We start from the raw sequence: 19,953 nt of genomic DNA, 5'->3' as shown, positions 1-19,953 counted from the left end.
AAGGGTGCTGATATTGCCAAGGCAAAAAAAAACCATTTCCAAGGCAATTTATCTACCCGCTGCCCGTAATATTTGAGAATCAAAATATGTCAAACTTATTAATTAACATATTAATTCATTAATATACTTTGTAATATTTTATTGCCTATAATATTGCCAATAACAATTAAATCACTTTATTATGGAACATACCAAATCGTCCACATATATACTAAATCATTGTATATAAACACACATGCATTATATTATTCTAATAACCAATACTCCTAGAAGAATCAAAAGTACGAATTGATTATTGCAATGGGTATAAACCAAAACTTCCAACAGCTACAAAATGGTCCAAATTTTATTAAATAAAAAAAATGCATTGGATCATTAATAAAAAAAAATGCAAATATTAAATTACAAATGTTTATAAATAGCAGACGTAAACATAACTAATCCGGAGAGAAGTTTAGCATATGTCCAACAGTCTAAGGAGTTCTACATCATATGAATTTCATATGCATAATCACTGTACAAATGGCGTTTGCTTTACCAAATTTAGCCATTTCATATAGCTCATAGAGCTTGTTCATTGCAAAAGTCGAAACATGAGAAACAAGATTTTTGGATTTTGATGAGAATAATTAGTAGTTGAAGTTGGAAAGATTTTAATTGGAATATTAAGCTACTAAAATTATAGGCAATAAAATATTAAAAAATATATTATTGAATTAATAAGTTTGACATATTTTGATTCTCAAATATTACGGGCAGCGGGTAGATACGTTGCCTTGGAAATGTTTTTTTTTGCCTTGGCAATATCAGCACCCTTCCAAAAAAATCAAGTTACAAATGAAATATATTCAATATGGATATATCTTTTTAAAACGCCCAAAATAATATATAGGATTAACATAATAAAACGGAGGGAGTAATCATTTATTTGGTATGGGTAGTACTGTTATTGTTGACGGAAACAAGGGGGCCATACAATCTGCGTCAACAATGTTGCTCAACGTGTGAGTCCCACATTTGACATTTCAATACAAGTACAGTACCTATCCGGATCTTACTTTCTTCCTGGGTCCCATCTAACGGGGAGTACACGCTGGAACTAAGAATACCTCCTTTTTTTTTTTGGTAGGAAGGAACTAGATTAAAAGAAAACGTTAAGGTTCATACACACCACGTTAATTAGGTGACATGCCACCGAAATTAGAGGGCCACTTAGGGCCAATACAACAGTTTACATTAGAGTCATCAGTAGGTAAAATATTACAGGAGCTAAGTACCACATTAAACTGCAGCAGCCAGTCAGGATCAGGCATGTTAGGGTTAGGAGAGAGGGGAAGCTCAGACTTAGCTTTCCTGGCCATAGAATCCACCAGCTTTAGCCTTGCCCTTGGAACATACACCAGAGTTGAATCTTCGCACAACTGAAGAAGGTCCCTGCAGGTCATGAGTAAGTAATATGCCTCATCAGAAGGAGTGTTATGGTTATTAATACCATAGACCGCTCTTTGACAATCAGAATAAACCACAGCACCAGACCAATTCTTAGCCCGAATCAAGTACAATCCTGCCATGATTGCTAGAGTTTCAGCAATAAGAGCAGAAGGAGCAGCTAAGTGTCTAGCTAGACCACCTAGCCACCTTCCAGATGGGTCCAAACAGATGCACGCAACACCAGCAGACATAGAGGAAGTAGAGAATGAGGCATCCACCATTACAATGTGGTTAGCTACAGGGGGGGAACAAGGAACAGAGAAGGGGAGGGAGCTAATTGCTCTGCCAAGAACTCAACTTCAAAGGCTAGCCGTTTAATGGTGTTGGACAGGGAAGCAAAGGAGGTTGAAATTTTCTGAAAAATCCAGTTATTTCTTCTATGCCAAAGCTTCCAGGAACCAAGAGCAAAGGTAACACACCAAGGCTGCTGCAAGAAAGGGTGTATTGAGGTAGAGGACAGATTTTCTTGTAACCAAGCAATGGTATTAGTTTGAGTGAAGAAGGAGGGAGGAGGAGACAGAGATTGCCAAAGCTCCATTGCTCTTGGACAGTCCCTTAAAACATGCAGTATGGATTCATGAAACGAGGGGCAGAAGGTACAGAACGGGGAGCTGGTAACATGCTTGGAAAATAGCAGCAAAGAGGTAGGTAACCTGCCCCAAGCTACTTGCCAAAGGAAAAACTTTGTAGCTGGAGGGCAGTTAAGACCCCAGATTGAGCTCCAGATGCTTCCAGGGATCGAGAGAGGGTGGTCACTGAACCACTGATGGAGGTATGCCTGTTTACAGTCAAAGTATGAACCTTTACCAAGCTGGCAGAAAGGAGAGTCTTCTTTATCAGGGAAGATGGGCGTGGCAAGGATTTTAGAGAGGATATCAGGAGGTAAGGAAATAGACAGGTGCTGCAGATCCCAGCCCTGGTCAGATATAATAGCATTGAGCTTCAGGTCAAGCTCATGTTCTGGAATAGGACCAGCAATTAGATCCCTCAGCGGGCCACACCCACTCCAATTATCATGCCACACCGAGCAATGAGTACCACTACCCACCAGCCACTGGGTAAAGAGAGCATAAATGTCCCACCCCTTACCAAGTGCTTGCCAAATGTGAGATCCATTCTTGAAAGAAGTAGGCAGGGTCCTTCTACAATACTTATCTTTGATGATATCTGAGGAAATGTTGGATGAATTATGGACTTTCCAACACAATTTTGCAAGAAGAGCAAGATTCTGAGGATGAGTCTCTCTAAATCCCAAACCCCCACAATCTTTAGGACCACAGAGATAGTGCCAAGCAACAAGAGGAGATTTCTTTGATGATTGGTCAGCACCCCAAAAAAACTTATTGCATACTTGATCAAGCTGATTGCAAGTTTTCTTCGGGAGAAGAATAGCTTGCATAGAGTATTGAGAGATGCTTTGAAGAGAGGATCTAATGAGGACAGCCCTTCCTGCTTTGGAGAGGCACTTGGCCTTCCAAGATGAGAGTTTGGATTTCAGCTTAGTGACAATATGGTTAACTTGGGAAATGGAAGGCCTCTTATCAGTCAGGGGGAATCCAAGATACATTCCAAGGTCGGAGGTAACCGGAATGTCAAGAGAAGATGAGAAGAAATCTTTGATATGCTCCGAGGCATTCCTAGAGAAATAAAGTTGGCTTTTAGCATTATTCATTTTTTGGCCGGAGAGAGAGAAGAAGAGATCAAGAGTTTGGGTGAGAGAGAGAAGAGTTTGGTGGCTAGCTTCCCCAAAGAGGATGAGGTCATCCGCAAAAAGGAGGTGAGAGATAGAGAGAGAGTTCTTCCTAAAGGAGAATGGGATCCACTCCCCTTTGTCACAAGCCTCTTTGATGAGGGAGGAGAGGTACTCCATGCACATAATAAAGATGTAGGGGGAGATAGGGTCCCCTTGCCGAATTCCTCTAGAAGCACTAAAAGCGGGAGTTAACTTGCCATTCACCATTACTTGAAAGGAGGGAGAGGAAACACAACTCATGATGAGCTTAACCGAAGGTTCATCAAAACCATTCCTCACCAAGCATGTTTTGACAAAGGACCATTCAAGCCTATCATAGGCTTTCTCCAAGTCTAACTTGATGGCAAACCAAGCCCTATTACCACTCTTCTTTTTCATAGAATGTAGAATTTCGGAGGCCGCAATGAAATTATTCTCACATCCCCTACCGGGTAGAAAACTACTCTGGTTAGGAGAAATAAGAGAATGAAGATAAGGCCTGATCCTACTCACAAGGATCTTAGAGATGATCTTGAAGGTCGTGTTACACAAACTGATTGGTCTATATTGCTTGATTGTTTCCGGATGCTCAACTTTGGGGATGAGAGTGATGGAGGTGGCATTTAGATGAGAAGGAATGGAGCAACTAGAGAAGCATTGATGCACAAAAGATTGGATGTCCGGCCAAATAACACCCCAATGCTCTTGGAAAAAGAAGGGATGGAAACCATCTATACCCGGAGCTTTAAATTTCCCCATACTAAACACAGCATTATGGATTTCATGTAAGGCTGGGAGGTGAGAGATCTTAATGGTGTCACCGAAGGAGAGACTGTGATTAGGGGAAGGGAGGAGCTCAGAGGTAAATAGGAGGGAGAAGTAACTGTTTATGTGGGAGTGGAGATGGAGAGGAGAAACTGCCTCCCCCACCTCATTCCTGAGGTTCTCAATGTGGTTCCTTCTTCTTCTGATGATGACCAAAGTATGAAAGAATTTAGAGTTTTTATCCCCACAAGATAGCCAATTAACTCTAAATCTTAGAGCCTAGAAAGCCTCTTCTTGAGCATATAGGGAGCTGATCTCTTCAGAGAGCTTAGTTTCCAAGGTGTGAAGGAATTGGTTTGAAGGATCTCTTTCTGAGGCTGCTTGGGTCCCCCCAAGTCTCCTAGCCAGTCTGGAAGCTCTTCTGATCGGAATAGGGGCATTATCTTTTTCCCAAGAAGAGATGATGGAGGATAAGGCAGAGAGTTTAGAGGGAAGGGAGTGGTTTAGAGATGGCCACTGGGAGTTAATGAGCATTCTGAAGGAAGGATCGAAATACCAAAGAAGTTCCATCTTTAAAGCTCTTTGAGAGGGAATATGAGAGCTAGGAGGAGAAGAAGATAGCTTAATGGGAGCATGATCTGAGGTGGTTCTAGGTAGGTGAATAAGAGAAGATTCAGGAAAGGTTTGAAGCCAAGAAGCATTGACTAGGGCCCTATCCAACCTCTGAAGGATAGGCCTTCTCCTGCGTTTGTTCGTCCAAGTAAACTTAATACCCGAGTAGCCCAGATCAGTCAGACCACATTCAGTAATACAATGATGAAATCTATTAACACGCCTCATATTTAAGGGAACACCCCCTAACTTTTCACTAGCACACAAAACATCATTGAAGTCACCAATCACCAGCCACGGAATAGAAATATTAGAAGACATATTTTCCAAATCAATCCAAGTTTCCTGTCTACGTCTAAATTTGGGACTAGCATAAATTGCGGAGATAAAGAAGTAAAGGTTTGAATTTAATACCTTCATAACACCATGAATAGCGTGAAGGTCACTACCAAAAGCGTGGAAATCTAGCACAGCAGCATTCCAGAGGAGCAGAACACCACCCGTCATACCCCGTGGTTCAGCAAGATGATAACTATCAAACGGAAGGCCTTTAATGATGTGCTCTGTATGAGCACGGCTGGTCTTAGTTTCAGACAAGAACAGAAGATCCGGCTTGTGCTCCGAGATAAGATGGTTGATATTGGTACGAAAACCTTTGCGAGAGATACCTCTCGTATTCCAGGCAAGAACTATCATGGGTTCAGGCAGAGGCTTTTGGAAGTATATCTCCTTCCTTGTTTGTGAGGCCATTGAGGGCCCCATTTGAACAAACTTCCTTTCTCTCGAGCTGTAGAGATGAGAGTTCCTTGGTTGGAATAGCACCTCCGTTATCCATTCCTTGAGGTTGGGGTCGAACAAGCAGTTGGCTTTGACTTCCAATTGTTGAAACTCCATTTGAGTTTGGGCAATGAGCAGGGCATCTGTTGCTATCCCCATCTTGGCTGTTAGGGACTCCGATCTCAATGTATAGATTATCCGAGATTGCGGGAGCATCGGCGATGGATCCATGAGGAAAGCTAGCTGCGGAGGAACAGTCGAAGGCACCTCCTGGGATTGTGCCATATTGAGCCACCACCTTGTAAATGCTTCCAATACTGGGCACAGAGCTTTGAGATCGTTCAGGGAGGGAAGATGAGCAGGGTACATCACTCCTTCTCCGTTTTCTGACATCAGCATCTCCTGATAAGGGGGATCCGCTAGATACGGCATCAGAATGAACTGACGGAGTTGGTTCTGGGATACCTTTGTCCAGTTGGAAGGGGATTTGAGGAAGAAGGTCATTTTGTTGATGTCCCACTCCGGATAGGTGGGAATCGGAGGATCCAAGAAGAGCAGGGTTTTTGGGGTTGGGACCGCCGTTTCGCAGATCACCGGAGACGGTGGCGCTAGAGGCAGCGGCTGGAAAGGGAGGTAGAATCTCGGGTTGGGAATCAAGTACCTTGCTTGAAGCATGGCCACTATCGAGCAGAAAGGGGTTGAAACATCCTCCTCCGAGTCGGAGTGGTGTTTGAACGGGCAATCGGACATTTGGTTTGAATCGTCCGACATTGGTTGTAGCAGGAAGGTTAGGTGCGGGAGGGAGTGAAGGGTTTTGGTTGGAGAGAGATTGGTCAGGGTGAGTTTTTTGTGCGATGAGCGGCGAGAGGCCAGGGTTAGGTGAGTCCATCTGGACGGATGGGGTTTTGACAGGTGGATTAGAGGAGGACGGTGCTGATGAGGCCACGTGTACCCCAAACTTGAAGTGGGCCTGAGAAGACGCGCCTTTTTTAATTTGACTTTTCGAAGTCAGTTTGGCATGTTTCCGAATTTGTGAAACCTTTTTCACGGGTTTGTTCTTCTTGCTCTGTTTCTGGACAAGCGTCCATTCCCCTTCCTCCACTACAGACTCAGACTCTGGGGACTCAGAAGATGTCTGCTTACTAATTTGAGCTTTGCTCTGCTCTGGGACTGAGTCAGGGACAGGAGAAACGACTGGGATGTTTGCAGACCCATTTCCAGGGCACTTAGCAACAGGGTGACCAATGGTATTGCAGATAGAGCAAAACGCCGGCGAGGCTTCATACACAACCTTTTGAACAAAATTACCAAGCCAAACCTCGGATATTTGCGGCTTAGCCAAGTCAACAAGGACCATAATTCTAGCCAACTGAAGCTTTTTAGAGAGCAGGGGAGATTGATCGATCTTGATAAAGGTGCCCAGAGCATTACCGCACTTCTCTAGGATGGATTGAGTGTTTATTATTATTATTATTATTATTATTATCTTAAAAACTAAAAAGGTTATACAATTTACAGAAAATTAATGGGAAATCGAGATACAATCTAGGTCTCACTCCTCTAGATATAGCAAACCTTACCCTAGTGAAGATATGAATTGCAGCACGAACCTCAATGTCTTGCGTCGTTGAGAATCTTTGAATCCGCTTCATCAACGCAACAACCTCCTTCTCTAATTCCCCAAGCGAAGAAAAGGAGAAGGGAATGAAACCATAGCCAATCGCCCGACAACGAGCTTCATACTTAACCCACTTCCGATGAGCCACAACCCATCCAGGAAAAAAGTCAAATAGCCCTGTCTGTGTCAAAGGAGAAGACCCTGTGAAGTCGACTCATATATCACGACCACGATCCCATGAATAAAGTAACACATTGGCAGGTCTGAGCGCCCCGTCATTCCCTCCAGACAACCCTATGTTAACCTCCTTTCTAGCTGAAATCCCAGATCTGTAGCAAATATCAACAAGTGTATCTCGAACAACATTATGCCGATGTTTAATACCTACAATACCAACACAAATAATAATAATAATAATATTATTATTATTATTATTATTATTATTATTATTACTAAAATAAAGGCAATGGACCAATTATTTTATAGGGGAATAATTTTATCCTAAATATCATATGACTAGAAATCTAAAATATGTTAAAGATGTCTCAACTCTCAACTAACCAAACTAATCAGATATTTAAAAATTAAAAAAGAAAAAAGGTTGATTAGATCAAATCTATAGTATGATTATTTGATAGTATGATTATTTGAGTTAGAATTAAGTTGATTTAGGTTGAAATTTTCAACCTAATCATTGTGATTTTGAAGGATTTATCTTTCACAAGGTTCCCGTCTCCACTTATCCTAGTCTTTTCCTTTAGAGAAAGAAAGGAAGAAACAAAATCATGATACAACTAATTGATTGGTATTGAACAAGATTATTATGGCATAAAATTAGCATTTTTATTAGATCTGTTTCATCTTTATAGAGTACTCTTCTATGTTTTTAACCTTAATAATAAATAGGATTATTATTAACATACAAACCATTAAAAAATATAATCGATGATTATTTATAAACAAATCTTTATATCAAAAATAAATTGATGATTTAAATATTTACGGATTATAATAACGGATAAATAGAAACGAAGAGTAATAAGAAATGTGTAGGAAATACGTAAAGAAAGGCATAATAAATTAATATTAATAATAAAAAAAAAAAATCCAAAGAAAAATGCATGGTGATAGTTGTCAGTTGTCAAAAAAAACAGAAAAGCAAAGATAGTCCCCACGCTTTTTGAAGCGTACATTATTTTTGGATGGGCAAACCCAAAGCGAATTAAAGGGTCCATCAATTTAGGAAGAAAACGGATATTTCTATTTTTATTTTTAATTTTAAATTTAAATTAATTATTTATATATATATATAAAAAAAAAAAAAAAAAAAAAAAAAAAAAAAAAAAAAAAAAGAAGAAGAGAAAAGTAAATGTAATCGAGAATCCAAATCTTCCCCGTCAACGTCCCTTTTAAGTTAGAGAGAGAAAGACTGGACTACCCACTTTCATCTTTTCACATTCGGATTCTTCATTTCATCATTTTCATTTGTTTGTCATAATTGTCATTTTAGAGTCTAGTTTTCGATTTCAATTATTACGATTTTTATCATGCACACAAATTTTGTTACTGTGGGTCAGGGACATAATTCCACCTAATCTCACTATTAATATGTTATTGACCATTTAATCTTTTCCTTTAGCCATTGTATTTTGCTAGACTTTTGTGATTTTTTTAGCATGTGTTAGGCCCTGTTTTTTTGAGCTTCTGGGTAGAGCAGAACATAGAACAGCAGATTGAAGCAGAGCCGAGCATAGCAGAGCAGATTTCCTTATTATTATTATTATTATTATTACTATTATTATTATTATTATAAAAATATCAAAAAAAAACCTACAAAGTCAATCAATTTACAAGAAATTAGTGGGAAGCCGAGATACAATCTGGGCCCCCACCCCTCTAGCTATAGCGAACCCGATCCTGTTGAAGATGTGAGCAGCTGCACGAGCACCAATATCCTGAGTCTTAGCGAATGCCTGAACCCGCTTCAGCATCGCAATAGCATCCTTCTCTAATTCCCCCAACGAAGAAAAGGAGAAAGGAAGAAAAACGTAGCCAATAGCCCTACAACGCGCCCCATACTTGTCCCGCTTCCGCTGAGCCGCCGTAGACACAACACGACCAGGAACAAAGTCAAACAACCCCGATAGTGTTAAAGGTGAAGATCCCGTCAAGTCAACACATACATCAAGGCCTCTATCCCAAGAATAAAGCAACACATCTGCTGGTCGAAGAGCCCCGTCATTCCCTCCAATTAACCCAACATTAACCTCCTTTAGAGCAGAAATCCCAGACCGAAAACAAATATCAACAAGAGTGTCACGAACAACGTTGTGCCGATGCTTAATACCCACCATCCCAGCACAAGACACTGCATGATCCCCATAAATATCCCCATCAAAAACCCTTGAGCAAGCAGAACACGGTGTTGAAATGGAGAACAAAGGAACACCCAACCTGTAGCAAAGAACACTGCGGTAAGTCTTACCATTCATAGTTTGACCCAGACCCGATATCGGAACCGCCCGCAACCAGGCCGAAGAGTGATCCCCCTGTTGGGACTTCCATAAGGCAACCTGACGCGCAGATAAGGAGAAAGTGGAATCCGCTGATGCAGTGACCTTCGTGAAATATATATCTGCCAATTTTTTCATGAGTCTGGGGGCAGCGATCTCACTAGGGTTACTCATAAGGTCAGACTCCACAGTCCTGTTAAAAAGACTAAGAGCACCATCGAAGGCCGGACCCGAACCAACAATACCAGAATTGCTAAGAAGCGTAGCCTGAAGACCAGAAGACTGTAGACGTGACGCAAGGAAAGCATAGTGCCGAACATCACCCGCCAAATATACACCCAAACCACCATAAGCAAAAGGTAAGGTGGCAAGTCGCCATTGCCAATCACCAAAACCAGGCCCCGAAGCAGTTACAATGCGCTCCAAAGAAGCCCGAAGGGCCACATCAAAAGAAATCTGTGCCGTTTCAAAAAGACGAGGAGCACAAGTGCGCATAGAAAAGTACAGTTTCGAAACCCCAGTACATGCACGAAGAAGCAACAACTCGCATTGGGGATCATCGAGCTTAACAACCGCATCCATTAGCACGATGGTCTTCGACACTCTCTGTGTAACAAGCTCACCACAGAAAGAGGAATCAGCACTGACAGGACCACCAAGCAACTTAACGCCGTGGACAGGACGACCAATATCTGGAGGAAAAACATCCACGAGACGGCTACGAGGGTCCTCCGAGGGCCAAAAAACTTCCGTTTTCTCAACGTTGACATGGAGTCCGAGACGAGGTCCCTTCGCCAAAATCAACTCCAAAACCTTTCCTACCACTAAGGTGTCACCAATAATAGTGCCGTCATCTAAATACCAAGCCTGCAAACATAAATCAAAAGAATCCCTGATTTGGCACACCAACGAATGAAGAACCAAAGCAAAAAGCAAAGGGCCTAGAAAATATTATTAATATTATTATTATTATTATTACTACTACTATAACTATTATTAATATTATCGCATTATTATTATAATTATTAAAAATTATTATTATTTTTATTAAAAATTAATAATTAGTATTATATTTAAATATTAGTTATTATCTTTAAATATTAATTTATATTATAAAAATTCAATTATTATTATTATTAATATTATTAATAATAAGTATTATTATTACTATTATTGTCATTATTTTTTTTTTTGAGAAAATATTATTATCATTATTATTTTTACTATTATTACTATTATTATTATTATTTATTATTAATATTATTATTATCAATAAATATTAATTATTATTATCATTATCTCAAAAAATATTAATTATTATTATTATTATTATAATTACTAATTATAATTATTAATTATTATTATTATTATCATCTCAAAAACAAAAGGCACAACCTACAATAATTAGTGGGAAGCCGAGATACAATCTGGGCCCCCACTCCTCTAGCTATAGCAAAGCCTACCCTAGTGAAGATATGAGCTGCAGCACGAGCCCCAATGTCTTGCGTCGTCGAGAACCTCTGAATCCGCTTCAACAACGCAACAACTTCTTTCTCCAATTCCCAAGCGAAAAAAAGGAGAGGGGAATGAAACCACAACCAATCGCCCGACAACGAGCTTCATACTTAACCCGCTTCCGATGAGCCGTATCAGCCACAACCCGTCCTGGAAAAAAGTCAAATAGCCCTGTCTGTGTCAAAGGAAAAGACCCAGTGAAGTCGATACATACATCATGACCACGATCCCATGAATAAAGTAACACATCGGCAGGTCTGAGGGCCCCGTCATTCCCTCCAGACAACCCTATGTCAACCTCCTTTCTTGCTGAAATCCCAGATCTGTAGCAAATATCAACAATTGTATCTTGAACAACATTATGTCGATGTTTAATACCTACAATACCAGCACACAACACCGCGTGGTCGCCGAAAATATCCCCAGTAAAAACCCGAGAGCAAGCAGAGTAAATATTAATTATAGTTCAATATTAATTATTATTTTAATTATTAAATATTAATTATTTATTATTTATTATTAAATATTAAATATTAATTTTTAATATTATTATTATTATTATTAAATATTAATTATTTATTATTATTATTAAATATTTATTATTATTAAATATTAATTATTATTATAATAATTCAATATTAAGTATTATTTTTAAGCAGAGCAGAGTAGGGCAAGGCAGAGCAGTGCAGATTGAAGCAGAGTAGAACAGATTTCAGCAGAGAAGCTCTAAAGAACGGGGCCTTAGATGCATATGTAGTTGAATTAATTCATTTGACTTGTTCGTGTAGTTCCAAGTGTAATGCTCGATCAACACCAGTTATTATTTTAATCTTTTTTTTTTTATCGATATATATGAATATACACTCTGGACTTAATCTGAAAGTATAATGTACCGAGAAATTAATTGAGCAATTGAATGGATCACTAATGTTGACCACTTAATTTCTCATAAATTAGATCATGATATAATTGTTAGGGATGGTAATGGGGCGGGTCGGATGCGGATGATGGTACCTCCATACCCATACCTGCCTAAAAATCTTATACCTATCCCCGCCCCACCACCCGTGGCGGGTACAATATCCACATCCATACCCGCCCCACCGAGTACAAGATAGGATCCATCCCCGCCCCATCACCCACTTGGATATTCATACCCACCCTAAAATCGTCCCAAACCCATTGCCATGATACTCTATTGTATCACATTAATGACAATTATATCAAATTAAGTTAAGAAAATTGGGACTTTCACTATTCAAGCTTATTGAGTCTTAGGGGGTATCAAGTTTCATAAATTCTAAACTCTTCTATAAGAAATATGGTGCGGGTATAAGGTGGGTACGGGGCGGGGTGGATATGGGGCGGGTCTACTCTAAAATCCATACCCGCGCCCATCACCCATGGCGGGTACACATTTTATACCCATCCCCGCCCCATCACCCGCCAAGCCTCCCTCCATCCCCACCCCACTTGGGCGGGGATGAGGCGGGTCTCCCATTTAACCCGACCCATTGCCATCCCTAATAATTGTTAAGAAACAATAAAAATAATGAAGTGATTTGGATTGGTGGAGTTTAATGCATGCATCAACTTGACTCGAAATTGACCCGACCCAAATATTAGCTGACCCGAAATAACCCGACCCGACCCGAATGACCCATTTGCCAGGTCATTCACACATCAATCAATATAAAAGAAAAAATAAAGGGTGTGTTTTATTTGAGAACTTGCTCATTTAAGTTAAGCCTAGTTACAAAGTTCTCATATTTCATACTTTGTATTAAATACACAAAAACAATGGAAAGGAAAGTTGGCATAGTAGGAGCAGGTATTAGTGGCTTATTAGCATGCAAGTATGCCCTTTCTAAGGGCTTCCACCCCATTGTTTTCGAGTCTCGTAGCGCCATTGGTGGTGTTTGGACTCAAACTGTAGAGACTACTAAGCTTCAAACTCCTAAACCATTGTTCCAATTCTCTGATTACCCTTGGCCTTCTTCTTTGGAAAAACTTCATCCTGACAAAAATCAAGTTATTGATTACTTAAGATCGTATGCTAAGCATTTTGATTTGCTTAAACATATTAGATTTAATACAAAGGTTGTTAGCATTGAGTATGAAGGTCCATCTCATGAAGAAATTCAATCTTGGGCTCTTTGGGGTGGTAATGGTGATCCCTTTGGTAATAAGGGCAAATGGACTGTCAACACCCAACATCTCCTTAATCAGTCCACTGAGGTAAATTTTTTTACATTTATTTCCAATATTTAGTTTTTCGCTCTGATTAGAAAATGCAAAAAACTCGTCTTAATTTAGTTGAGTAATTTCTTTTGTAAAGATTAAAAAACAAACACTAAACATTATTAAGACTTTATAATTACTTATAAATTTTTTACTACCTCTATTTCTTATTATTTGCAACAAAGGAGTATTTTATGTCTCACAAACATACCCCTTTGTTGCAAATAATATAAAATAGTGGCAGTATATTTTTTGAATAATCACATTAAAATAAATTTAACATGGTCCATTATAATTATATTTGTCTTGTAAAATTATGTTAGTACAATCAGAAAGTGAAAAGATGTACTTTCAATAGAGCTGTCAGTTTCTGACCCGAACCGTTAAACCCGATTATTTCGAACCGATCTGAAAAGGAACTGAACTATTTAAAACCCGTTTTTTGGAAACCGAAAACTGACCCGACCCAATTTTTTCCAACCCGAAATTGAACTGAACCGAATTTGTGCGAACCGTTACTAACCCGACCCGTTATCAAGCCAAATCGTTACAACCCGAAACTGAAAGCAACTCAAACCGATTACGTCTAAACCCGATAATAACCCGACCCATTTTAATCGAAAACCGTTAAAACCTGATAAAAATCTGATAAACCTAAATTGTTCCAACTCGTAACCCGTTATGACTGAACCATTTATAAATTCATAACCTGTTGTGATCGAACCGTTTACGACCCGTAACTCGTTGAGACCAAACCGTTTAAAACCCGTAACCCGTTATGACTGAGTCATGTACAACCTGTAACCCAATATGTTTATGATTTAATCCGTTTCAACCCATTATTTATGACTTGACTTGATTATAACATGACCCGTTCCTACCCGTTATATGACTAATTCGACTCGATAATCATCCGACTCAATTTTAACTCGATATGATTTGAACTGAAACCCGCTTTAAATTGGGTAAACTCGTTTTCAAACCAACCAAGTTCAATCTAAACCGATTATAACCTAAAACGATAATGATTGGACCCGATTTCACCCGATCTGTTTTGAACCGAAACCTGTTTTCGAACCGACCCAGTTTAACCCAAACTGATTATGACCTGAACCAATTACGACCCGTCCTGATTAAGACCCGAACTGTTTTTAACCGAAACCCACTTTAAACGGGCTAAACCCGTTTTCAAACCGACCCACTTCAACCCAAATTGATTATGACCCAAACCAACTAGAACCTGACCCGATAAGAACCCAATTCGAATAAAAACTGCAATTAAAAAATCAAACCGAACTGACCCGATAATTTTCAAAATCGACCAAAACTGACCTGCTAATTATCTCAACCCGTTATGATCCGAAACTTATAACCCAAACCCAAATCCAAACTGTTTACCTGAATTTACACCCCTAACTTTCAACATAAAATTTGCGATCTTCATTCGATATTTTCAATTATATCACTTTCTATCACTTTGTGTACCATAAAAAAGGACAAGTTGATAACGGAGTATATGATTGATGATTGATGATTGATGATTGATGACTGATGACTGGCTTTGGAAAGAGGTATTTTAGTGACTCATGCCATATGATTTAATTGGTAGTAATGGCCAAATGGGGGGCCATATGATTTTCTCCTTTTTTTCACGGGCGCCATGTGATTTAATTCTGTATCACAGTACAATGGAGAAATATTAACTAACAGGAAAAAAAAATTGTGTGGTTGGAATTAGAATTTATAAATAATAAAACTATTAAGAAATGTTAATAATACGTATATCAAATAGTTGTACGTTTGTAGTTAAGTTGGCAAACAATTATGTCGGTTTTGTTTTATATGTCGTGTTCATTTGGTGTTAGGCGCAAAATATATCAAAAAATATGTCAAATGTAGGATAATTTTATAATTTGACCAATGTATCAAATCAGCTTGTGTTCAAGTTCATTTCGTATTGTATTATGTTACTTCGTATATCAGAGACTGTTAACTCTATTTTTAATACATCTAGTTATTGACAAATAAATTCGACGTAAAAGTAACTAATCAATCTATTTATATCACATACAATAAAACGATAATTGATTGGTTTGATACATTAAAATCTATAATTAGAAGTGATGTTGCAAATTGTATGGTTTATATTAATGACACAGGTGATGGAAGTAGATTTTATGATCTTGTGTATGGGACGATTCAGCGATCTACCGAACATACCACAGTTTCCTTCAGGCGAAGGGTCAGAGCTATTTCAAGGGAAGGTGATGCATTCTATGGATTATTCTGCCTTGGACTATCAATCTGCTAGAAATTTAGTCGTCGGAAAACGAGTTACCGTGGTTGGCTTCCAAAAATCTGCTCTTGACATTGCTATGGAGTGTTCAATTGCCAATGGTAAGTAATTGTATACAAAATACAAGTTGGTCATGTACGTGTTTCTGACTAGTAACGTGACAACTAAATATAGAAATTATACAAAGTCTAAGTAACACAAGATGTTGTAGAACATTATTATATGGTGATGTTGAGCGCAGGAGTAGAACATCCGTGCACGGTAATATGCAGGACTCCGCATTGGAATGTACCAGACCTCTTTCCTTGGGGAATTCCCATCACAAGCTTGTATATGAATCGTTTTTCGGAATTCTTGCTTCATAAGCCAGGAGAAGGCCTTCTACTTGGTCTCTTAGCGACACTACTTTCACCTCTAGTACGTATAAGGCTATTTCTTCGATCTTGACTTACGTACATATGTTCATAATCTTTAGTAGTGTAACAATGTACATTCATTATTTCTTGCAGAGATGGGGAATTAGCAAATTTGTTGAAAGTGATATAAAGTATAGACATCCACTGAAGAAATTCGACATGGTACCGGACCATAGCTTTTCACAAGAAGTTAACTCTTGTAAGTTCTCAATAGTCCCACAAGGGTTTTATGACAATGTTGAGAAAGGAAGTATTATTTTGAAAAGATCCCCTGCCTTTAGCTTCTGTGAAGAGGGTGTTAAACTCGACGATAGTATGAAATCGACGGAGCCTATTAAGAGTGACTTGGTTATTTTTGCTACGGGATACAAGGGTGATCAGAAGCTCAAAGACATTTTTGAATCTTCCGAATTTAAGGATTACATGTTTGGCTCCTCCAATAAAACGCTTTCATTGTACAGGTTCGTTATCTTAAGCTTATGTGAAAAATCTCTTCTATGAGACCTTTGTTACACTTCTTTAGATAATCTTTTGAGATAATGGCAACATCAAAACTAAATTAACTTATTGAAGTTTATTATGTATGTCATGAACCTGTAGGGAATGTATCCTTCCACGGATTCCACAACTTGGAGTGATTGGATTTTCGGAGAGCTTAGCAAACTTGTACACTTCAGAAGTAAGATGTCGTTGGTTATTCGAGCTACTCGATGGCAAATTCAAATTGCCAAGTATTGAAGAAATGGAGAAAGATATTATAGAATGGGAGAAATTTATGAAGAGGTACTCAGGCAAGTACTACAGAGGATCTTGCATTGGAGCTTTGCATATTTGTTACAATGATCAGCTTTGCGTTGACATGGGCTTCAACCCAAAGAGAAAGGACGGATATTGGGCTGAGTTGTTCGAGCCATACGGCTCAATAGACTATGCTTAAATTATTTTACTGTGTTAATTAGAAGGCATATTTATATTGTATTCTATGTAGAATACTCCGTAGTAAGCAAATGTAATGTAAGGGACTAAGGCTTATTTAATTTGCTTATTTAAAGCCTATTTAAAGTCCATCCATATGCATGTACGTATTTTATTCTTATATACGTAATTATTACTCCGTATTAGTAATCCATCCAATTATTTTTTAGTATTTTCTCCCTTGTTGATGTACTTTTTGTACTTCCTTCTCCATCGAGTATTTTTGTACAAACGAGCACTATAATAAGGGATGGAGGAGGAACTAAAGAATTTTCACTTTGTCATCACGTTTGCGTGAGCTTTGAGAGACTATTCATTTGCATCTTTTTGTTTTTCGTAGCAAGTTTGTTGAATATGATGACATTGATCGAATGTGATCAATTTAGGGATTAGAAGAAAGAGAATGAGGAATTGGAGGGAAATCGTGGAAAAAAGAAAATGGATCATTTTTTAAGGTCACGTGAGAGGTCAACGTCAGAGAAAAAAGTCAATTATTGCCGGATTCCGACCTTAAGGTCCCCCAAACAACAAATAAACTTATAAGGTCCTTTTAGACCACTTTAATCTTATAAGGTTCTTCTAGACAAAATAGTGAACATATATGTCCCTTCCAGACAAATTTTCCTTTTTTAATCATTTTGTATAACTTTCCTAATTTTCTTATTTCTTTTAGCTGATCGAACCTTAGATACTCGAGTTCATTATAATTATGCATAAAAAATAACAGGAAATGCAGCCTGATGTTAATGTATATCAATCTTTGAAAAATAAAAAATGTTATCAAATAATCTAAATGTAAAAATGATAAAATTATGTCAGCTTACAATAATTAACTAAAACTCATATCTATAACCTGAATTTGATTGATTTAGGTGCACAATTTGCAAAAAAAAATAAAAAAAAATAAAAAAAAAACTCGTAAAAATCATACATTAGCTACTCCTTAACACGATATTATAAGCTAAATTCACTTTGACATCTATCATATTACACTCATTCTAACCGACTATCTTTTCTTTTCTTTGGAAAGCAAGAAGAGTCAAGTCAACATCATGAAAAACAAAAATCAGAGAAGAAAATAAAATTCAGCAAACGAGGGGGATGCTCCTGGTTTTCTGCTTTGAACAATTTGATTCTGATTTTCTGATCACCTCTATTTTTCATGCATACTTTGAACATTTATAAAATAAAGATTTTGGAAATATATAATAAAAAGATATTATGAGAAAGATATACAAAATCTATATAGGGTTCTAACTTAAATTTGGAAATATATTATAGACGTAATTTAGGAAATTCCTTGTGTATAAAGAAAAGTTCTCTTTTACAAGGGTTTGATTTGAGAATTTTTTATACTTCCTCCGTTCTTTTTTTATTGCACCATAAGGGATTTCACGCTTGCCAATGCATTACTTTAGCTATCAATATCTTCAATTATACTTTTGTAAAAATTATAAAAATTTGATATTTGAAAAGTAGAGTTCGATACGAATCTAACTAGATCCTACATGACTATATTTTTCCTAATGTATAAATCACAAATGATGGTAAAAAAAGATTAAGTTAATAGTGTAAAAGTCCTAATGGTGCAATAAAATAAAAACGGAGGAAGTATAACATATAGTTAGACACAAATATTCACTAAAGGCGGATTTACACTAATTTAGTGTAAATCACACCTCATAAGGAAACCGTTTGTTGTGTTAACCTATGTTTGCATGTGCTTTCCGCTTTTAAAATTTACAAAACTAATTATTTTCTCTCTCTTCCTCATTTATTTCAGAACCTTCTATCTCTCTTCTTTCTTACTCTAGTGGCGATTTCATCGAGTTCTTTGTTGTGTTCAACCTCTCTTCAAACGGCGATTATCTTCTTGTTTTTCAGTTGTGAAGTTGTTAATTTAGGTTCGTTTACTTAATTTTTCCAGATTTTTGTTAGTTTAACTTGTTTTGATTCTTCGATTTTAGGTTTTTTGATTTTCTTTCTTTTTAATTTCGTTTTTTGTAGTGTTTGATTGCAATGGTGAAGAAGAATACTAGAAAGAAGTCGTCAGATGATGTTGAAGGTGTGTTTTCTTAATTTTTTTTTTATAACTTTTTAAAATTTTTAACTGAATTTTCACTTTAAATCTGTTCTTATATGTTGAATTACTAGTGCATGTTATTTTCAGAGTTTGCACATGCTTTTTTGCTTATTTTGTATGCAGATTATGATAATTGGATTTGAATTTTGAAGTTAATTTGTTTATTTTTGTTTTTATTTTATTGTGCATTGTATATAATTGGTTAAAAATTTGTTATACATGTGTTGTGGTGTTGTTATATGTTAAACAAAATTTGCATGTTAGTTTTCAGAATTTTTATTAATTGATTATTATTTTTCAGAAGTTGTTTTTTTGTTATTTTTGCATGTTAGGTTTTAGGCAGAGAATGCTAATTGGAACTGATTTTAGGTTTAGGTTTTAGTTAGAGTATGAGAATAATAGGCATATGTGCATTGTGTTTGTGCATTTGTGTTTGAGTAACAGGCATATGTGCATTGTGTTTGTGCATTGTGTTTGAGTAATAGACATGTGTCATTTATATGCATGACAAAGGTCACTTTATGCTGTTAAAAGGGTCACTTTGTGCTGTTAAAAGGGTCACTCTATGCATTTAAAAGGGTCACTTTTTCAGTTAAAAGGGTTACATGTTGCAGTTAAAAGGGTCACTTTATGCAGTTAAAAGGGTCACTTTATGCAGTTAAAAGGGTCATTATGCATATATTCTGAATTTTTCCATGAGTAATTTGTGAATTTGTAATTTATGGCTATTTCTCTGTATTAATTAGATACAGGTGCTTCAATAGGTGGATATCGTTATAAATTGTCTTCAAAGGGAAAAGCAATGCCTAAAGAGCCTGCTAAGGGTAAAGCAGTACCTAAAAAGACCAAGACAGTTCCTGAGAAGGCCATAATAGTTCCTAAGAAGGCCAAACCAGAGTCTGAGAAGGCCAAAACAGTT

The 19,953-nt window shown here is 37.5% G+C and overlaps 1 protein-coding gene across 1 annotated transcript; it reads left to right on the top strand.

The window, feature by feature from the left end:
• The first annotated feature begins 12,770 nt into the window (after nt 1–12,770).
• LOC145588352 (putative flavin-containing monooxygenase 1) lies at nt 12,771–17,094 on the top strand. Its single transcript, XM_081644991.1, has 5 exons — nt 12,771–13,261; nt 15,424–15,661; nt 15,802–15,977; nt 16,070–16,437; nt 16,577–17,094. Exons 1-5 carry the CDS (start codon nt 12,824–12,826, stop codon nt 16,911–16,913), a joined length of 1,557 nt encoding a protein of 518 aa, XP_081501117.1. The 5' UTR covers nt 12,771–12,823; the 3' UTR covers nt 16,914–17,094.
• Nucleotides 17,095–19,953: the final 2,859 nt, after the last annotated feature.

The sequence above is a fragment of the Chenopodium album genome, chromosome 17 (genome assembly GCF_948465745.1).
Source record: "Chenopodium album chromosome 17, dcCheAlbu1.1, whole genome shotgun sequence".
Taxonomy (NCBI): Eukaryota; Viridiplantae; Streptophyta; class Magnoliopsida; order Caryophyllales; family Amaranthaceae; genus Chenopodium; species Chenopodium album.
Note: the sequence above shows the minus strand (reverse complement) of the source record. Positions and strands in the feature narration are given on the sequence as shown.

Bases quoted from the DNA above. Each gene is read 5' to 3' on its own strand.
- LOC145588352 (XM_081644991.1), top strand. From the start codon at position 12,824: ATGGAAAGGAAAGTTGGCATAGTAGGAGCAGGTATTAGTGGCTTATTA. The intron at 13,262-15,423 runs GTAAATTTTTTT...TTAATGACACAG, and splicing joins TCCTTAATCAGTCCACTGAG to GTGATGGAAGTAGATTTTAT. The intron at 15,978-16,069 runs GTACGTATAAGG...TATTTCTTGCAG, and splicing joins CGACACTACTTTCACCTCTA to AGATGGGGAATTAGCAAATT.